This window comes from Acipenser ruthenus, chromosome 7, assembly GCF_902713425.1.
Source record: "Acipenser ruthenus chromosome 7, fAciRut3.2 maternal haplotype, whole genome shotgun sequence".
In the NCBI taxonomy this organism is placed as follows: Eukaryota; Metazoa; Chordata; class Actinopteri; order Acipenseriformes; family Acipenseridae; genus Acipenser; species Acipenser ruthenus.
The window spans coordinates 468,853-489,432 of record NC_081195.1 but is presented as its reverse complement, the minus strand read 5'-3'; the positions used below and the strand labels follow the sequence as shown (position 1 = coordinate 489,432).

The window sequence follows — 20,580 nt, the reverse complement described above, 5'->3', positions numbered from 1 at the left end:
AGCAAATAATAAAGTAACTGTATAATAAAGACTGCGATTTTTTTTTTCTTTTTTTTAAGATTGTAGTTACCATAGTGGTTGATATTTTTCCAAGTTACATTAAAAACAGGACAACAGTTTGTTACAACATTTAAATAAATACGTTAAATAAAATAACAAAATACACTCCATAAACGTAATTTTAAAAAAGCAATAACACACACACACACACACACACTCTTGTCCGTGACAATACCGTGCCTATACAAGTACGTCAGAACGTACTTGGTCTTGCGGGCCGGGACAGGTTGCGTGTCAGATACTTCATGGGGTTTGTCGCCATCTACTGGATAACTCTGGGATTGCATCATAGCAGCTTACTGTTTTGCAGCATTAAACCCAAGCAATATGCATAGTTCTAAATATGCGGTGTTTGACACTGAAATAAAAAAACACTGCCAGACAGAGAATCACGATTTACTCCAACAAGTCCTATAAAATTGGTTTAAAATCAAACTGTCACTTATGGAACCATGAAAGAAAGAATTAAAAATAAATGCAAGGGTTTAAGGGAATACAAATCCCTTTTTTTAAGAAACAGTTGTTTATGAGCAGGTTTACAATGCAGGAGTAGAAGACAGCATGTATTTACACTCACAATGCAGGAGATGAGAGCATGTATTTATACTGAATCTCCAGCACCACAGCTGGGTTCATTGGAAGCTAATGATTCCTGGTTTCTCTCCTGTGCTGTGACCAGACCTGAATCCACGCTGGTGAAGCTGCAAGATATACAGCCGTGTGCACACGAATTACAACACCCCTGTGCTTCTGCAGCTTTCATGTGTTGTGCATAGGAACTCAAACCACAGGAACCGAACATTTCACAAACGTGACAAAATAGGCAAATTACTAGTGATAGTCTAATTTAATTGGCCACACGTGTAATTCATTTGCAATAGTAAGAGAAAGGGAACACAGACACAAATGGTAAAATGCGTGAGAATGTTTCAAAGTTGTTAAGATGTCTAATTAAAGTACATTTTCACATGAGTGCCTGTTGTTTCTATATCACAGATTACTGACCAAAAACTGAAATTTCACTCCCAGAGGTTTTCATGCCAGTGGGTATATAAAAAGATATCAATGACGAAGCTTGGTGTTGTAATAAATGTGCACAGGACTGTACATTACTAGCAGCAGGAGACACTTGCTGGGACTGTTCACTTTGTAAACAGACACACACTCCACTACACACAAAAACAAACTGCACATGAAACAGAAAACAATTCTGTATTACAAAGCACGAACAAACTCGTATTTTATTATAGAACTAACAAATATTTAAAAGTGCAGTTATTACAATCACATGAAAGGAGTGGTACCGGTACCAAACATTATAAAAAGAACTGAAAAGCAAGGCTTTAAATATAGAAAATATATTTTTAAAAATGTGCAGAAACTAAAAACAATGAACAACAATTTCTGACCTAACTGAATACAAAAACATACATTCAAATGGCTTGGGGTGCAGAAAACAATAGAGAATATTTCCATGCAATTCCTAACTCTTCTCAGAATATTCCTTTAATGACGGCGATGCACCCTGAGCATTCCAAACAGAGCTTTTCTTGGTGCAGGCTGGAGGTCAGCTACACTCAATTGTAACATGAATTACTACAGAGCAGAATGCGGGTCCTGAAGGTGATGTATGGAGAGAGGGGAGAGTACAGAAGGGCAAAACAACCAGAAACTGCATGGGGAAAAGCCTTCAGGAATGCTGTGCTTTTCTCTATTCTTTATATAGTCTACAAATGCTATCCTGGCATTCAGTGAGAACTGATCAGGAAATCAGTACTTGGTTCTGGGTTTCATATTAACATGGTTTCATTTTTAACCCCAGAGATACAGAACACTAGGAAGAGGAAGTGCTTATGATTTACAGGATAAGGCTTTCAGAATTCAGAGCTGTCCATGAACACACAATATTCTGAATCAGGGGCGCGCCGATACCCGCATTCTCCAAGTAATTACCTTGAAGAAATCGGAAGGTGTTGGGTATTAATTACATGAAATAAAATGTGTTAATTACTCAACACAAAACAATTTTAGCGATTTGTCTTGCCTTCCTTTTATACTCTTGATATGAAATCATTTTTATTTCACTTTCCTCAGAAACGCATCATGTCTGCATTGAATTGTGGGATTGTAATCCTGGGCAGGATGAGCTCTCGTTTGAAACGTGACAGGCATACGTATCCCAGCTTGCACAGCTTCAGGTCACTCTTCAGTTAAGTGTAAGGAAAGCTCAAAGCTGACGTTTAGGTGATGCATCAGGTGCATCTGCTGGCTTAGCATTATATATTTTCATGGTCAGTTTACAGCCTCGGTACCGCAGTAAATAGATGAGGACCCAGGACGAGAGGGCAGTTCACTTCCGAATGGCTTTTAAAACACTCAGTGCTGACATAAACTGCCTTTGATTGGTACTCAACTATAAAGGTGATGGAAGGTCATTCTTTTCGTGTTTTGAAATCAGCACACTAACGAACAGAAAGGTAAATACTCTGAAGATACAGGTATCGTTGCACTCTGATTCTGAATTCTTTACTCTGAATACTGCCTGCCTGTAAACATACCCAATGTGGACAGGGTTGAAACAGAATGGCTACTGCCAAGTGCAATTACTTTCTTTAGAAATATATACAGTAACAAAAATATGTACTATGTGCAGTAGAATTATTTCTTTTGCGTGTGGTCTTTCCTCTACATATAAAAACAATGCAGTGTATCAGCAGCTTCACCCGAAGCTGAAGTAACAATTTCACTTCATTCTCATCAGCTCTCCCCACCTTGTAGTGTTGAGATCGCCCAGGCAAACCTGTCAACCTGGAAACAACGCTGCCCTGGGTGTGTTCCCATACCTGTTAATGCCTATTCTCACAATGTCAAATATATTGGACACCGGGCAGCTAAGGGTTAATACCGAAATACTGAAGAATTCATTTGGCTTATTTATTTTTTTGTTGTAAAGTATAATCTAGACTAAAGAAACGGTACCAGATTTCTTCGGTCCGTTTATCAGTGGGGACGTCGGAGGGGAGAAGTGTTTTGATATTGACTGTATGAGAATTTCAGTCAGTGGATTGTGTTGTATTTAATATTGCTGGTGTATTGAAATGTGGAAGGCAAGTGGAGGGCAGGCTGAATGTTCGGATCCGATCTGAAGAGAGCAAAGTGAATCACTGCATTTCTTCTCCACTAGCCTCACATTCTTCCACCGTTAAGACAACAGGTTCTTTGTTGGCCTCCCTGTCAGGTTCCGGTTCTGGTTCTGATTCAGGTTCCAGTTCTGATTCAGGTTCTGGTTCCGCTTCTTGGCTGGCTGTGCTGGTGTCCTCTGCTGAAGGCTCCCAGTAGTCATGCAGCTTACCCTAAAAAGTCAAATCAAAAAGGCTTTATTGCAAAGCTCTGGTAGTGGGAGATGCTGAAGCAATCTCTTCAGAAGATACAGTAACACTGCTTACTGTTTACTCCATCTTCAAAATGTATTTATTGAACCAGGACAGAACCCTTGAGATTGACACTGCTGTGCAAAAGTCTTAGACATGTTGCATTGTTCTACTCAGATGCATTATGAGCATCAACAATTTACTCAAAGCCTCCACTAGTATTTTCTACTATTATAACAACCTTGAAAAACACTGAATGAAATAGCTCACATCCTTTGATTTTCAAGGTGTGGTATCCAAAGCATAACCAACAAGTACAGAGAAAATCAAGTGATGTGAGCTATTTCACTCAATGTTTTTCCTTCTTTATGAAAATCAAGGTTGTTATAATAGTAGAAAATACTAGTGGAGGCTTTGAGTAAATTGTTGATGCTCATAATGTATGAGAGTAGAACGATGCAACATGTGTAAGACTTTCACACAGCAGTGTACATCTCATTTTCAAGAGGGTCCTGGCAGGAGAAGGCAGTAAGAAACATTATAAAATCATACCTTACGTGATTGTGATCGCTGAAAATATCATTTGCAATGAACTGGAAGATTAGTTAAAATGCAAAAAACAACAATGAACACATTTGCGTATTGTTTTCAGCCAGGTGGTTGGTTGATCTGAATCAAGTTGCACTCGTGTTGAAAACAATGTGGATTATTTTGGCTTGGCAACACATTACAGCTGATGAAATGAAGTCAACACCCTACCTGCAGTGGCCTGGATCTCTGAAGGAGTTCCTGCCATTTAATATAAATCCGTGCAACCAAATCCTTCACCTACAAAAAGAAAGACTGGAAGGTTAGAGCATTAAATGAATGCAGTGGTATACAGTGAAATGGCATTCGGATCACTTAGTGCTGAACACATGAAACCATCACTGGACTGTACAGTAGCGCTTCAGTCCTTCACAATTCTCAGAGGGCAGTTAGTTTATTAACCAGGAAATGGCCTCCACAGAACCCCTTTCACAAGAGCACCAGAACAGGCCAGTTTGTGGAGGCGCACCAGTCATGAACCCTTGTACAGCTGGAGGACTCCGAGGACTGAGAGTCTTGTTTCATCCCTAGTCCTAGCCAGTCTGCCATAGGGCCCCTACTGTACAGCAGTGTTATCAACAGAGAGCGTGTCACAACCATGTTCTGTGGACACTTCAGCCTCATTAAGCATGACAGTGATACCGACCTTGCTGCGGTAAACAAGCTTATCACTCTCCCTGATATCACATTTGATGTGCTTTTCCAGTTCGGCAGACAGTAGCACTAGGTGTTTCTGAAAAGAAACAGATTGACATCATGTTAGACAAACACGAGGGTATCACTGAACTGGAACTAGATACAGTATTTCAAATTGAGACGAGATGTAATAAAGAGACTACACAACACAGGAGGGAGTGTACTGTCTGTGTCTATTTAAAACATAAAATCCATTTTCTTAGTGATTTATATCAACTGAGAATCACAGCAGTCCTTTCTGCAGAGTCCAGTACAGCAGATACCTGGATACAGAAGATTACAAACAGGTCTTGTGTCGTCCAGTCCACCCGACCCAGCCTGCAGTAAGTAGCACTGAATGGTCGTTAGCAGTAACAGTTGGGTACCTTTGGTAGCAAAAAGGTTCATAAAAGATCAATGATTTTGTGGTTTCAATGCACATCGAAATAGGTTTCAAGTGGTAAGCCACTGCCAAACCCAACTAAAGCATGTGTTTCACATTGCCACTTCACTGCAAGCTTCCACCAGACAGAGAGGAGTGGAAACACCTGCATGAAGGGAGCATCAGCTGCACCCTGCCCCTCCAGTCTCCTTTGTATACTTACTCTTTGACTAGCAGGAATAGAATCAAAGTTAACCACTTCACTGGCCAATGCCAACAGGCTATGTGCAAGGTAGTACGCCTGGAACAAAACAAGCACACAATTTTACACAGCACTGCAGTGATATGCTGGGACACACACCAGTATATTCAGTGCAGCACTGCAGTGATATGCTGGGACACACACCAGTATATTCAGTACAGCACTGCAGTGATATGCTGGGACACACACCAGTATATTCAGTACTGCACTGCAGTGATATGCTGGGACACACACCAGTATATTCAGTGCAGCACTGCAGTGATATGCTGGGACACACACCAGTATATTCAGTGCAGCACTGCAGTGATATGCTAGGACACACACCAGTATATTCAGTGCAGCACTGCAGTGATATGCTGGGACACACACCAGTATATTCAGTGCAGCACTGCAGTGATATGCTGGGACACACACCAGTATATTCAGTGCAGCACTGCAGTGATATGCTAGGACACACACCAGTATATTCAGTACAGCACTGCAGTGATATGCTGGGACACACGTGTGTTAAGAAGCCAGTCTCCTCACCTCCTGATCCAGACTGATTTCCGATGGCTGATCGTCTCCCAGCCGATTCCCCCACTTTTCAGCTTTCATATTTTTTAACAGAGAGGAGGGCTTCATTCGAATCAAGTAGGGACGCAGCTCGGTTATCTGCAAAAAAAGCCAAGAGACTTTAAGATCACATGTAACAATTACAAATACTTCTTCAGGGTGGCTGAGCTTGGGTATCAGCACTGTTTGTGTTCGACACTTCCTTACAAATCAGGGTTGGGGGAAATCCAATTCCTTTTCAAAATCAATTCCAATTCCCATGTAATCAATTCCAACACATCACTGATCAAAACTGCAATTAGCAGTATTCCGTTAAAAAGAGCTTCTCACAGCGGCGACACATTACTTTAGCTGAAGTGACTCTTAGTCAATTAAACTGGCTTCAGATGAAAGCAGTCGAACAACCACAAGGTTATTAAACATCTCTGAAATACCAATTCCTTCGAAATAAATCGAAATTGGGAATGGATTTTAAAAAGGAACTGGAAATGGGGAATGGAACTGCAAACCAGGGAATGGATTTTAAAAAGGAACTGGAAATGGGGAATGGAACTGCAAACCAGGAAGTGACCCGGCCCTGCTTACAATCGTCCAGCCAGCACTTGAAATACAAAGCATGGGGGGTGAGCACTGTCCCAACTAACGAAACTAATCAACAAACAACTTGAATGGCAGAAGGGATATCTGGAGCTTGCATTCATACCTGAAGATCAGCGTTTTCCATCGTGTAAGTGCAACTCCTGTTCAAGAGTTTGGAGATGAGCGCCAGGCTCACATGTCTCCTGAGTTGTCTACAAAAACAGATGAGAAATCTCATACAGGTTTGAAATATACACACCAACAGCAGCTGAATGTCAACATACAGAATGTCAGAGAAGAAATGTCTTTCCTGAAGCAAAATTAAGTATATTCTGATGCACAATTTAAACCAAGCTTTCTGGAAGGTGGTGTTAAACTGTTTATAGTTTATGCTTTTAAATCTACAGATTAGAATGACACAGAAGCATATTCAAAATCAAAGTCGAATTGTATTGTTTTTTGTACTTACCTGCCGCGGGAGTAGATGGGCAGTAATGTAACCAGCCATCGCAGGTTATGGTGATGAGCTGCTAGGCTGATCAAGGTTAGACAAATTAGAGGCATCTGAAAAAAAAAAAAAAAACATGTTTCACTTACAATCATTAATCATCAAAAACAAAATTGAATACTTGGACTAGAAACAGTTATTTTAGTACTGCATTTTGTTGTAATTTAGACAAGACTAAACACTGATTACAGTCTCTGGTCCAGTTCACAGATATATTAAACGTTGATTACAGTGGGGCACTGTATCTTCAAGAAGGAAAGCATAGAGAATGAGTGCTCAGATATATTAATAGCCAGCGGTTTGGGCTTGTCTGTTATTAATTCGGAACTGTGCCTCTTCCATTCCTCCACCTTTATAAAGCTGTATACAGATAACAGAACCAACGCCTGTATGCCGCACCTGAAGCTCATGTGCTCATCAGATCATTCGTCATGGCTTCCTGAAGATGAGCACTCTCTGAAGCTGTGTACACAGCTGCTGCACTTCAATCCCAGGCGTTTGCGACAAGAAGCAGGTTATCGGTATTCACACTACACTTTACAGAATGTGTAAAGAGGCTCCTCCGAGCTGCACTTGCCTGCGTGTCCCAGTGCCTGATGCTCTTGAGCAGGTTGTGAATGATGGTCTGGATTTCCACCATGGGGTGCAGGCGCAGCCCCTTCTCCAGGCTGACTCTGCACAGCAGGGACAGCAGCAGCAGCTTGTCCCGGTCACTGTAGGCCCTGGGGCACAGGGAGGTGCACATCACCAGATACTAAACCAGAGGGAACGACACATGCATTGAGTTCAACCGTGTATACCAGTGGCAGGGCTAAGCCCTTCACATCTTAAAACATCTTTGACATTTCAATATATACTTTAGGTTAATAAGAATAACAACCACCACCCCCAGTGCTAAAATGATGTGTGTGTGTGTGTGTGTGCGCGTGCGTGTGCTTGCTTGCGTTTGTGTGTGCGTGCGTGCATGCGTGTGTGTGCGTGTGATGTCAGAGGTGATTCCCACCATCTGAAACCAACACTGGCTTTGTGCGACTCACCTGAAGTACATTGATGAAGTTCTGCAATGGGAAACACACAGGATCACACTCACGACTCTCTACAGCATCCTCTGCCACGGCATCTACCCTTTGCCTGTTCAACATTGAAAAAAAAACAAAAAAAAATCCATAAGACAGTAAAAGCAAATGTCTGTCAGCCCCTTTCACAGTACAGTGCAAGCTACACCAAAGGGAGTCATTGTTCAAGGCTTTTAGGAATACTGTGGGAGCAGTGATTCAGACCTCTTGCATGGCTATGCTGGTGGTCACTACAGACCCCCAGCCTGCCCATTGCGGATCTGAGAGCTGCACTTGTCAGGACTCTACTTACACAATCTCCTCTTCAGAGAAGTCTGGCTGGAGATTTTCCAGGGGGAACAGGCTGCCGAAGGGGACGCCCATGTTGAGAAACACGAGCGTCACGTCTTCCAGCGGTGGCAGCCAGACTCGGGCTGGGCTTTTCTTGTTTAGCACTCAATGAAAACAACAAAAAACACTATTACAACACAATATAATACTGTACTATACTATTACACACAGAATAATTACATGCATATAAAACTGTTTACCAAACTGTAAAATATACTCTCAAAAATAATAACTGAAACGGGGCCCTAGGCATCTACACTGCGTGAACGTGCGTGAAAACACAAATCTGCTTTTATTAAAAATAAACCACTCGCTCTCATTCCACACCACATACCTATCTGATCAGCAGTATTCAATGCAAGGTCTCTTAGCCCTTTAAGAATTAGTCTGGAAGTCAGAATATCTGAATGGACAGACATCATCTGTGGAAGAGGAACACAAAAGAAAAAAAAAAAAATCAAGACCCCTTTTTTCTCAGTTACTACAGGAGTCCTTGCTTTTCTGTTTCATACCTGAAATGTCTGCTGCAGAAGTTGTGAACTTGTCTTCGTCAAACACAAGGTTTCTGTAGACATGCGTCAAGCAATTCATTTCTATTACAGGCATTGTCGAGCTAGCTGGGGCCCAAGAATGAGCAGTGAAATCTAAGGCATGCGGGACCCCCCCTCGTGTCTCAACAGAAATCCCCCTACTGTAAAAACCTCCTCTTACCTGAAACAACCACTTGTAAAGAGATGGCTGACGAGGAGCACACTGAAATGCTATCTTTAGAAAGCCTTGACTGCACACAAATGTTTGCTTTCGAGGGTAGAAACTGTTAAACAAAGTGAAAGCAAAGCGACAATTAGAATGGAATGCAGGACACCTCCCATTATCTGTTCTTCTGAAACAAAAACAAACACACATCAAAATCTGTGGCAAATGGAGGCGGCTGTCTGTCAAACTTACATTTTCACAGGTCAGTTTGTATGGTGCAAATCCACATATAAGAAATCTATGGTAACTTCTCTTATATTGCACATTTCACAGAAGAGCACACTGCGGACCTTGAGCATGTTACAGTAACGCAGGCAACTCCCCCCCAAAATACTAAACTCAAAGCATCAGTATCATGAAAATGCACGTGTGACACTGTGCATGTGTAAAGAGAGGCAGGAGGGGTTCTTTCTCTCTCCCGTTTCATTTCACGCTCTATCAAAGCACAGTGTTTTGTGGCAGCGTTTCCAAGCACTCTGTCGTTTCTTACCTCAGAAGCGCGTCCTGCTCACGACTCTCAGGGCTCAATCTGCAGTTGCTCAAGCTAAGACTTTCCTGAGTGAAGAGCTTCCCGAAGTTTGACAAGTGGAAGATTTCCTCTCCCGGGTGCAAGTCCGGAATGGCATCCGAAATAATGGAAAACTTCTCCACAAAATCCCTAAAAAAATCAAATAAAAAGAAACACCACCACCACAATCAAAAAATAATCTAAACAATTAGTCTCTCAGTGGAAGGAGATCACTGTTAAACGATACAGGGGTATTAAGGATCCTAGTTGAGAATGCAAGAACGTGTTCATCTTGTAAGAAGCGTGATTGAACCCATATTCCCTCTTACCAGTCCCTTTTGAAAATGAATCTCAATTACTTGTTGCTATTCAACATTGTCTCTTAGTGTAATAATATTTTTTGGTGTGGGTACGTCTACCCCTCCAGGCACCCCCTCCACCAGCGCTCCAGATAAGCTGTATACCTGCCATTTGTATGCATTAAAAAAATCAGAAACACACACCAACTTTAAATTGAATGTGTAAAAATATGCATAGCAATTTTGCTGCACAGCTTATCTGCCTCCCCTAAAACTTCCACTAACAACTACATCTCCCAGAATACAATGTCTTCAGTTACTAGGAAACTGTACACAAGAAAAACCAACCCAACACACATGGTCCAATCTCTGGCTAGCCCTGCTGTCTTTGCAGCCAATCACAGTAAGAATAAGAATAATTTGAAGCTACACAGGTTGAAGTGTAAACACCCCAGTCCAGCTACAAATCCAGTTGGAACCATCATCAGAGGCAACCGCTCAAAAAGGATGCCTAGAATATTAAACTAACTGTTTTATAACTTATTAATAAATTTCCATATTTTATTTACCTGTATGGCTTTATATTCAAGTTTCACTGAGTTTATGAATTTAATGTTAAAATGTAAGTAACGTAATTAATTTGCAGTCAGTGGGATACTGTGAAAACTGCGCTGAGGTGAAAAAGAACCTTGTAGAACACACGCGTGGCTGTTCAGGAGTTCAAAGTAACATTGCAGTTCAAATGGAAGGCTCTTTTTTAATGCCTACCCCATTGCTATTAAAGATTGTACAGTATTTATCGAGATTACTCATGACTTCAAGGTAATGTTGCATTTTACCGCCTGAAAATGCATTTTACTCTCTCAGTGTTAAAATCAGAGGGCTACTCCCAGACCAAAACCCTTATCTGGAGCGCTGCCCTCCCCACCACTCACATCTACAGATGGCTCTCCACACACTGCTGGTGCATGAAAACTAGTCTTCAAAAGTTCAACAGAACTGACTGCACAACACAAGAACATGTGCTTTAGAATCTGCACCTGTGTGCTGAATACAGAAATGTTTCTATTCACTTTTCCCAATGAAAAAACCCAAACCAAGTGGAAAGTTGAGCGAGAACAAGTCAGTTTCCCAATGCAGGCTGTAAATAATGTGTTGTTACCGGTGTTCTTCAGGAATGAGCTCCTCTCCATCAGCACTGCCCTCTTCCAGCTCCTCACTCAGTTTCCACATCGCCTTGCCCTCTCCGATGTCATTCTGGAACTGGAGATCAATCTCTTTCACTCTGAGGGTTTCAACACAAAATTCAACAAGAATCAACCAAACAGATTAGCAGCACTATTACAGCAGCACAGGGGAATCCTAAAGGGCGTGCTTCACAATGCTCCAGTATTACAAATCTAGAACTGAAGGAGCATTGCACCTCTTAGTAGAATTCCTGCTCATAAACGGATTTGTTCTGCTGCGTTTGGATTGCAGTTTGTCTCTCGTAGCTGTTCCTGCTCTTATGTTACTCAGCTGCTCTTAAGGTTCATTCCAGACCAGCTGGCCATGGCAATGCAACCCCTTATCTGCATCCATTCAAACCAGATCAGGAGGGGGACAAACTAAATGTAAAACATGCTTTAAAAACGTAGCCACCCTTTCCCTCAGACTTTAAAGGAGATTGTACAACTGCCCTGCAGCAATGCTGGTGTCTTGCAGGCAACAGGAAGCTAACTCACCTCTGCTGTTCCTCCTTTTCCTTCAGCATACTTGCGAGGCTGTTTTTGTAACTCAGTGGTCTGCTGGGGACAGCTGTAAACTAAACACAACAGAACCTGGGGAGTGAAAACCAGTTCAACAGCAAACACAACTGAACCACAGCATTCTCTTCTACTTCACTTGAACAACTACACGGGCATCCCATTACACAGGTATAGATTTTTAATTCATGCATTATACTGGCAATTCCTTTTGGCAAGCTCCAATATTCCTTTTGGCAAGCTCCAATATCTCTAAAGGTGAACTCCAGAATTGAAACAGATTCTAAAACTGCAGAATTGTAGAGTTGTAGAACAGCTGGATGCATACTTACATGGCTCGAGGACACAGGGGTGCTAGGCTCTGAATACGAGCTCTTCTCTGGCGTGGCAGCTGGCTTTGAACCCCGAGACATGAACTCCTCCAGCGACAACAAAGGCTCGTCATCGTCATCACTGTCGCTGCTCAGGGTGTCCACAGACCCTCCTCCATCACTATCCAAACTGTCCTGCCAGTACCCTGCAGTCCTGTCCAGAGTCCCTCCTCCACCAACCACTGGCTCTGAGGCTGCTGCCGGGGAGCCAGGGCTCTGGACCATGGCCCTGACATCAGAACAAGTGCCGCTCTCAGCTAAAGTGGGAGAGTTCCCTTCGGTTCTCTCTGGTGTTCCCAATACAGGAGACAATGTACCACTTTTATGGGAAACTTCAGTGGTGTTGATGTTTTTTCCAGCAGTTAAGCCCAAGGTCCTCTCAGTGCTAGACATGGAGAGATCGGAGACAGAAGAATCTCCATTCTCAAGTTCAGCTTGCTGCGGGGGACCTTCCTCCCTGGGAGAGAGGTCAGCATTGTTCAAGTTAGTCATTTTAAATTCAATTCCGTCAATGGTTTTAGCTTTGTGTTTAATGGTTTCAGAATACGAAGGATAGGTGTTGGGCTTCTCGTTTGCTCCTGTGCACTCAGCCAGACGGCTATTCCAAGAGTCGAACGAGAAGGAGAAGGAGGAGGAGGAGGATGAAGATGCACGCTGCAGCTCCAAGCGCTTCTCCTGTGCAGGCAAGCTGTTAGTTTTGGACCCAGCAGCATCTTTCCCCTCCTTGCTGTGTGATTGCAGGACACTGTGTCGGACAGCCTTGGGGCTCTCTTTCTGGACCCTGCTAGCGCTGGTCGCTCGTTTGCCAGCGTCCTGAGGGAAGGGTTTTTTTTTCACTCTCCCATCCTCCTCGTCCAGATCTCTTTTCCTCTTCCCAGGGGATTGTTCTGCTGAGTTGTAACCTGGGTTCACGTGCCTGCTTTGAGACTCGGGTGAATAACACAAATTCTTTTGAGCTTTACGGTGGCTGGAGGACTTGTTTACGAGCAGCACCGCCTTCGGGGTGGTCATGTTACAGAGCTGGGACGAGCCTAGAACAAGGGGAAAGGACAGCGATCTCATCATTCAATCTCCAGCTACACGCAGTTTCATTACCATCACCTTCATCATCATTATTATTATTATTATTATTATTATTATTATTATTATTAAGACTGCAAGCTCATTTACCTGGCGATATGTAACAGACCGGATTTGATCGCTGGCATTCAGAAGACTTGTTAACCTGTAATTTGAGAGCAGAGAACATTATTATACATTTAAGACAACTGTTCCAAATCAAGACTCCCTGTTTATTTGCTTGGTTGAGGTCTTTAAATGTCTCTTTTCTTACCCACACCGATATGGGGATGTTAAGGGCACACCAATTGAAGCCCTGCAGTTGGTTCCTGGCTGCTACTCTTGCTGTAGCAAGGAGAAGGCAGTGTTGGTAAGTTCAGTTTTGAATGGTGTCCACCGTTTTAAGACTTGTGTGAAAACATTTTTCTTACTGTCTAGTTCCTTACTGTCCTGTTTACAAACTCAAGGTACTTCATGAAGCCCTGAAAACACGTGGACAGACGAACCAATCAAAACTGTGAACTCGTCAGCTGTAAAGGCCCCCCCTGGAGCCAGGAACCATTTCTAAATATTATTATTATTATTATTATTATTATTATTATTATTATTATTATTATTATTATTATTATTTCTTATGGTCATAAAGTACAAGTGAGTCGTACTGTGTGCTGTGATTGTTCCAGCCTTTGCCTCTTCAGCTCCCTCTGCTTCTTGTAATTCTGCAGCGTCTCCTGAAACTCTGGGCTGTGCAGCCTTGACTGAGTCTTCCTGGGGGTGAAGGGAGGGCTGCTGTCTGGGGAAAGGAAATCAAGCGCCTGGTGGGGCTTCGCGTCTCCATCCTGGGACCCTTTCCTTTCATCACAAGCAAGACTGCTGCTTTTCAGGAGAGGGGCCGTGCTGTTTCTATAGACAGACTTCTTCTTGGTGGAGTCGTCACTGCCCAGCATGAAGGAGGAGAAGCTGAGGGAGGTGGGACAGAGCTTCTTCACCACCACGTTGGGCATGGGCATGTGTGTGTGACTCCTGCTGATCCCTCTGCTCGGGCTCCCTGCTTTTTCCCAGCTGGCAGCCCTGGTGAAGGCCTCCAGGGCGGGGTTCTTGTCCTGAGTCTTCTGCATCGGCAGAGCAGGTTTGCTCTTGTGCTTCACGGGGGGAGGCGTGGATACTCCGCTGCCTGGCTTCACCGCAGAGCTGCAGTGAGACCGACCGCTCGTTTTAGCATCACTGCACTGCTGTTTGGGGGATCCAAGCACGAGGCGGTCTTTAACTGGGGAAGACCAAGCAAACCGTCACAACTTCCACAAAAGAACACAAATAAGACAACGAAGAAAAAGCAAAGACTTGCATTAGCTTTATTCCAGGGCACCCACGCTTACGGGTTTCCTGGACAGCAGAAAAGCCTAATGGAAAAAAGACACACTTGCCATATATCTGTGCTGCTTCTTCTAAGGAAACAGAGTTTGTGTGCTGCTGCAGAGAGAATGTAAAGAGAAGCCCAGAGGTGAAACGATGTGAATTGTAGTCATGTGTGCAGTGAATAGGTGTCAGGGCTTGAATTTCAGCGTGGGATCGGGGGAATCGCGCATTTTCCAAGTCGCTCCTGCATATCTGCAACTTTCAGTGCAGGAAAGTCCTGCAGAGATATTTTAAGACACCAAGCTACTGTATTTTTCACCCAATTTAGAATACCTGAAACGCTACAACAATCTCTAAAGAAGTGGGTGCCAGCGACGAAAGCACTATGAGCTGCATTCTGAGTAGTTCTGGTTAAAATAAATAAATAAATAAATAAATAAATAAATAAATAAATGTCGTGCTGGATATTTTAAGCAGCGCCCCTGAAGGTTTAAAAGTACAGACTGTGGGCTTTCCAAAGACGTATTCAGTGTGTGTGTGGTACTCCTATCCAGAACTATGACTGCCTGATCATGTGACAGAGTTCACAGCTCAGGTTTCGTTTTGAGTCTATTGCTCCGTCGTTGTAGCAGCTAAACGAAAGGGGCGGGATCGTTGGAAAGCTCAGAAGCTCAGCTCTCCCCCCCCACCCCCCCCCCCACCCCCATGTTCATTTAATATGGAGGTTCAATGGTGCAGTGTTTTTTGTTTTTAGCCATCTATGATTACAATATATGTTTTTTATTTATTTTTTTCTTCTGTTGCATGCAAAAACTTCATGTCAGGCAATGACAAAAGCAATGGAGAGTGCTCACAGTGATGAACAGCTGTGTTAGGTCTCCTGAAAACAGCATATTTTAAAGCAACACCAGTGTGAATGATGATGCAGTAAAATATTATATATATATATATATATATATATTATATATATACACACACACATAGTTTTTTATATGCAAAAAGTGCCTTTTTTCTTTTGCCATTCCCCCCTAAAATTTTGGAATCCCCCCCATTGGCTGCAGCATAGGGGGGAAATCCCCCAGCACACAAAAATGAAATTCAGGCTCTGAATGGTGCCTCTTACACAGCGTCGTGCTTTCTTACCAGTTTTATTTACATTTTACAGTCAGTGGCAATGACCTTTGAATGCACTGGAACTTGTTTTCAACAGAAATTATATAATTATATATAGATGTGTGCGTGTGTGTAATTATATATTACACACACACACATTTAGGAATTTGGCAGCCATTTAACATGTAATGGACATAAGATCCAAAGTATCGCGATAATACTGAATATCATGATACTGTGCATGGTATCGTTTCGATACTCTCTAACTGAGGTATCGCAGAACACTAATAGGAAACAAAGAAACACAACATCAAGAACCTGCAAGATAGAGAAAGGGTATACGAACGAATGCTGACGTTTGTCAATCTGTCACAGAGCTGCACCATCTGTTTATTATATCAAATTGCACTTTGCATGCAAGGATGAAACGGCTCTGTCTGCAGACAGTGTATTTTATGAATGTTAACACAAATCATGACCTGCATCCACTGTATGATCTAAACACCCTAACTGTACAATACAAAACAAATGAAGACAAGGTTCAGCGCCACAAGAACCAGCCTCTTTAGATTCAAATTATAACATACCTGGATCACAGCGTGGGCTGAAGAAACGTGTAATAGCCTGATTACTGGAAAAGAAACAAAATCAGATTCAGGATCACTTCTTCTCATGTCGGGCAAAATGAGTTTTGTGCAAACAAACTGAGAAACAAATGATAGAGCAAAAACAAGACGTTTTGAATGTTTGAAAAATGAATACCAAAACAATCACTGTTAAAACTGTCTAGAGAAGAGCGTCATTAAAACAAAGTGTATAGCAGTATCACAGAGTGAAATCAAATCCATAATCTTAGCCCCAAATATGAATCCCAGTACTCATTTTTAAACAATCTGTTTAAGGTGTACAAAGCAAACTATTTTTAATTGGTATTCGCATTAGCAGCAGTACAAAGGGTCCTGTTGAGTGAATGAAGAAAGCTACTGATGTCTATTCCCAGGTGAGAATGTGTTTGCAATCATCTCTCTCCACAGTGAGCCCTGCATATAAACATCCACACTCAATGAAGGAGGAGCCCCTTGCATTCATTCATGGAGTTAGTCAGGTGCTCCCCAGACAATGAGCTCTGTGTGCAGCTCAGTGTCTGCCAGTGAGAGCAGTGTCATGTGATCAGGCAGCACAGTCACATGGTCAAACAGCCTGGCAGTACTGGAGCAGCAGAACTGAGCTGCTCAAAGGGACTGCAAACATCACGAAGAGAATATAGGTAACTAGCTAAGATGAGTCTTTATTAAACTCATATTAAAACCAGGAATAGAGTAGACTGCTGTGCAATCCCTGAAATGTCACCCACCCCCACACAAACTCAGTACCTGTGCTCATTGAAAAACCTAAGAGCAAACCTAAATCCCACAGTTGTGCCAGGCCATGCAATTTTTCAATTTTTTTTATTTTTACACACAGAACAACGATGTGCCGATCACACCAGCAAAGAGATCAACGACGTGCCGATCACACCAGCAAAGAGATCAACGATGTGCCGATCACACCAGCAAAGAGATCAACGATGTGCCGATCACACCAGCAAAGAGATGAACGATGTGCCGATTACACCAGCAAAGAGATGAACGATGTGCCGATCACACCAGCAAAGAGATGAACGATGTGCCGATCACACCAGCAAAGAGATCAACGATGTGCCGATCACACCAGCAAAGAGATCAACGATGTGCCGATCACACCAGCAAAGAGATCAACGATGTGCCAATCACACCAGCAAAGAGATGAACGATGTGCCGATCACACCAGCAAAGAGATGAACGATGTGCCGATCACACCAGCAAAGAGATCAACGATGTGCCGATCACACCAGCAAAGAGATCAACGACGTGCCGATCACACCAGCAAAGAGATCAACGACGTGCCGATCACACCAGCAAAGAGATCAACGATGTGCCGATCACACCAGCAAAGAGATGAACGATGTGCCGATCACACCAGCAAAGAGATCAACGATGTGCCGATCACACCAGCAAAGAGATGAACGATGTGCCGATCACACCAGCAAAGAGATCAACGATGTGCCGATCACACCAGCAAAGAGATCAACGATGTGCCGATCACACCAGCAAAGAGATCAACGATGTGCCGATCACACCAGCAAAAAGATGATTGAAAGCCTCTTTACTACATGCAACAGCAAGGTGGTACATGAAGCGACCACATGAAATAAAATGGAGGAGCATTACTGTTCCAAAGAGAGTTCCAGCTACATGTGGCTTTATTTTATGACTACAACTAAAACATAAGCATGTTGAAATTAGACAGTCAGCTATTTGAAGCAGCTCTGACTCCTCGTGTTATATTTCATGTAGTCTCTCTCTCTATAAATATATAAACACAGCAGAGCACTGAACCTGCGCTTTCCTCCTAGCCAATCAGCGGCAGTGACAATTTCTGGAACCAATGATTAAACAGCATGCAAAGAGTTCGGCATTAGATAAAGCACACAGCTTACAGAAATCCACATGCACTACTTTCTAACACTACGGACTGCTCTGAGCCCTCAGCAACACTACCAGCTGCAGAAGGAAGGAAGGAAGTGGAAATGTTGTGGCTCTGTGCTGCTGGCTCCAGCCTGCCTGGCTCCTGGTTGTTTAAAACACACACTGTCTCAGGGGACTGCAGCCTGTGTTCTACTAGATTATCTAGTTACTATATTATGCAGGTCATGTTTTCATTTCCACAGCTGGAGAAATTAATTGTATTTATATCTTAGCATTTTCAAAATGCAGTACTAACTTTTTATTTTATTTTTAGTGACCTAAAGTAAAAAGTAACCCAGTCTGGCAGACAGACACGCCCCTCTTTTCTCACAAACTCACAAACTCAGAGCTGTCATTCCACACTGGCACAGGGCTTGAACAGAGCAGGAGGGGTGGAGGAATGCTCTACACACTGGCACAGGGCTTGAGGAATGCTCTACACACTGGCACGGGGCTTGAGGAATGCTCTACACACTGGCACAGGGCTTGAGGAATGCTCTACACACTGGCACAGGGCTTGAGGAATGCTCTACACACTGGCACAGGGCTTGAGGAATGCTCTACACACTGGCACGGGGCTTGAGGAATGCTCTACACACTGGCACGGGGCTTGAGGAATGCTCTACACACTGGCACAGGGCTTGAGGAATGCTCTACACACTGGCACAGGGCTTGAGGAATGCTCTACACACTGGCACAGGGCTTGAGGAATGCTCTACACACTGGCACAGGGCTTGAGGAATGCTCTACACACTGGCACAGGGCTTGAGGAATGCTCTACACACTGGCACGGGGGTGGAGGAATGCTCTACACACTGGCACAGGGCTTGAGGAATGCTCTACACACTGGCACAGGGCTTGAGGAATGCTCTACACACTGGCACAGGGCTTGAGGAATGCTCTACACACTGGCACAGGGCTTGAGGAATGCTCTACACACTGGCACGGGGCTTGAGGAATGCTCTACACACTGGCACGGGGCTTGAGGAATGCTCTACACACTGGCACGGGGTGGAGGAATGCTCTACACACTGGCACAGGGCTTGAACAGAGCAGGAGGGGTGGAGGAATGCACTACAAAGTGGATGTCAACGACACACAGAAAGCAACTGTTTGTGAGGCTTCCGTTTCATTTTATATAATACTGTAGACAAGCCAGCCACCAGCAAGTATGTACATATACTACACATACAGTATATACTTATGAAATTCACTGACCCATAAAAAAAAAAAAAACAGTCTGCACACGTGGTTGTCAGATGTCTCATTCTTATATGCAAGCCAACACAAGAAACAATGCTTTAAGGTACCGGTACGTCATATAATAATAATAATAATAATAATAATAATAATAATAATAATAATAATTTCATTTAACATAGTTAAATAAGTCAACTTGAACATATACTTTGCAAACTTAGATCACGCCCATTGACAATATTAAACATAATTAAATAAGACAACTTGAAATGATCTGTTGCAATCTTAGATCACATGAGCCGGGGTTGGGTAATAATAGGACTGCTTTACCTCAAGACAAGATTCAACACGGTCAGGCACTGCCCTAAACACACAAGCTAGGTTTGTTATTATCGCTCAATCAGATCATGAAGATTTAGTGAGAAACATGTCATTTTCACAGAGAGAATAGAATAACAGTCAGTTCAAAACTATTTTCGGAAGTTATTAATGACGTTACAAAACGATACACAGAAATGAATAGATAAATAAAACTTCACTAAAGAAGAAAAGTCATCGCTCTGACTTACCCTCCCGCAAGTGCCAGTGGCTTCCTGTCTTTCATCATTACACAGAGTCCGGTTCACTTTGTCTCAGGCATGGTACCCCTCTATTTACGTGTATAATCTGAGGCACTGAGTTTTGTGAACTCACTTATGCAGTTTCCCGCCTGTGTAATCCAGCTCTCGAATATTCACCGCGGTCGCCATTTTTTCAGATGATTCCACTCTTCCCTTCTTCACCTGCCAAGGAACATAGAAACCAGCCTCGCGAAGGCTAGAGCGGCAGATTCACAATGAGAGGTCTATCCTCGTCATCTTGACAGGGCAAAAAGCAATGCGTGTTATTGTTGTAAACTGTAAGTAGTCTTACAAAAAAATGGATATTATTGCAGTGTATACTGGTTAACATTATGCATCTACAGGCAGTCATTTTTTATGCAGAATTTTGAATTTTATTAATAAAAAAGAGAAATTTGATGTTACAAATGTTCACGTATAATTAAATGAACAAAACTAATAGTACTTCAGGCATTATTATTATTATTATTATTATTATTATTATTATTATTATTATTATTATACCGTGTAACAAATTATTATTATTATTTTTTTTTTGGTTCCTGGGTAGTAAGTGTTATTTCCTAATTGCTTATGCCTCAAAAGTATAGAAAATGGCTATTATTCCCCAAAAACTTTGCT

At 42.7% G+C, this 20,580-nt stretch overlaps 1 protein-coding gene across 2 annotated transcripts; it reads right to left on the bottom strand.

Moving 5' to 3' along the window:
- Nucleotides 1–1,283: 1,283 nt before the first annotated feature.
- LOC117415785 (SMC5-SMC6 complex localization factor protein 2-like) lies at nucleotides 1,284–20,136 on the bottom strand. Of its 2 annotated transcripts, XM_034026581.3 has the most exons (20): nucleotides 19,909–20,135; nucleotides 16,181–16,224; nucleotides 13,787–14,391; nucleotides 13,236–13,290; nucleotides 12,027–13,096; nucleotides 11,674–11,753; nucleotides 11,112–11,234; nucleotides 9,633–9,800; nucleotides 9,098–9,200; nucleotides 8,721–8,808; nucleotides 8,349–8,490; nucleotides 8,018–8,111; nucleotides 7,558–7,734; nucleotides 6,942–7,036; nucleotides 6,597–6,684; nucleotides 5,867–5,992; nucleotides 5,300–5,377; nucleotides 4,666–4,752; nucleotides 4,191–4,259; nucleotides 1,284–3,413 (listed from the first exon to the last, which is right to left on the bottom strand). In XM_034026581.3, the coding sequence occupies exons 1-20, from the start codon at nucleotides 19,944–19,946 to the stop codon at nucleotides 3,222–3,224; spliced, it is 3,522 nt and encodes a 1,173-aa protein (XP_033882472.3). In that variant the 5' UTR covers nucleotides 19,947–20,135; the 3' UTR covers nucleotides 1,284–3,221. The 2 variants fall into 2 exon arrangements, with proteins under 2 accessions (XP_033882472.3, XP_058881978.1); XM_059025995.1 differs by lacking the exon at nucleotides 5,300–5,377 and having other exon boundaries at nucleotides 19,909–20,136.
- Between the last annotated feature and the right edge of the window lie 444 nt (nucleotides 20,137–20,580).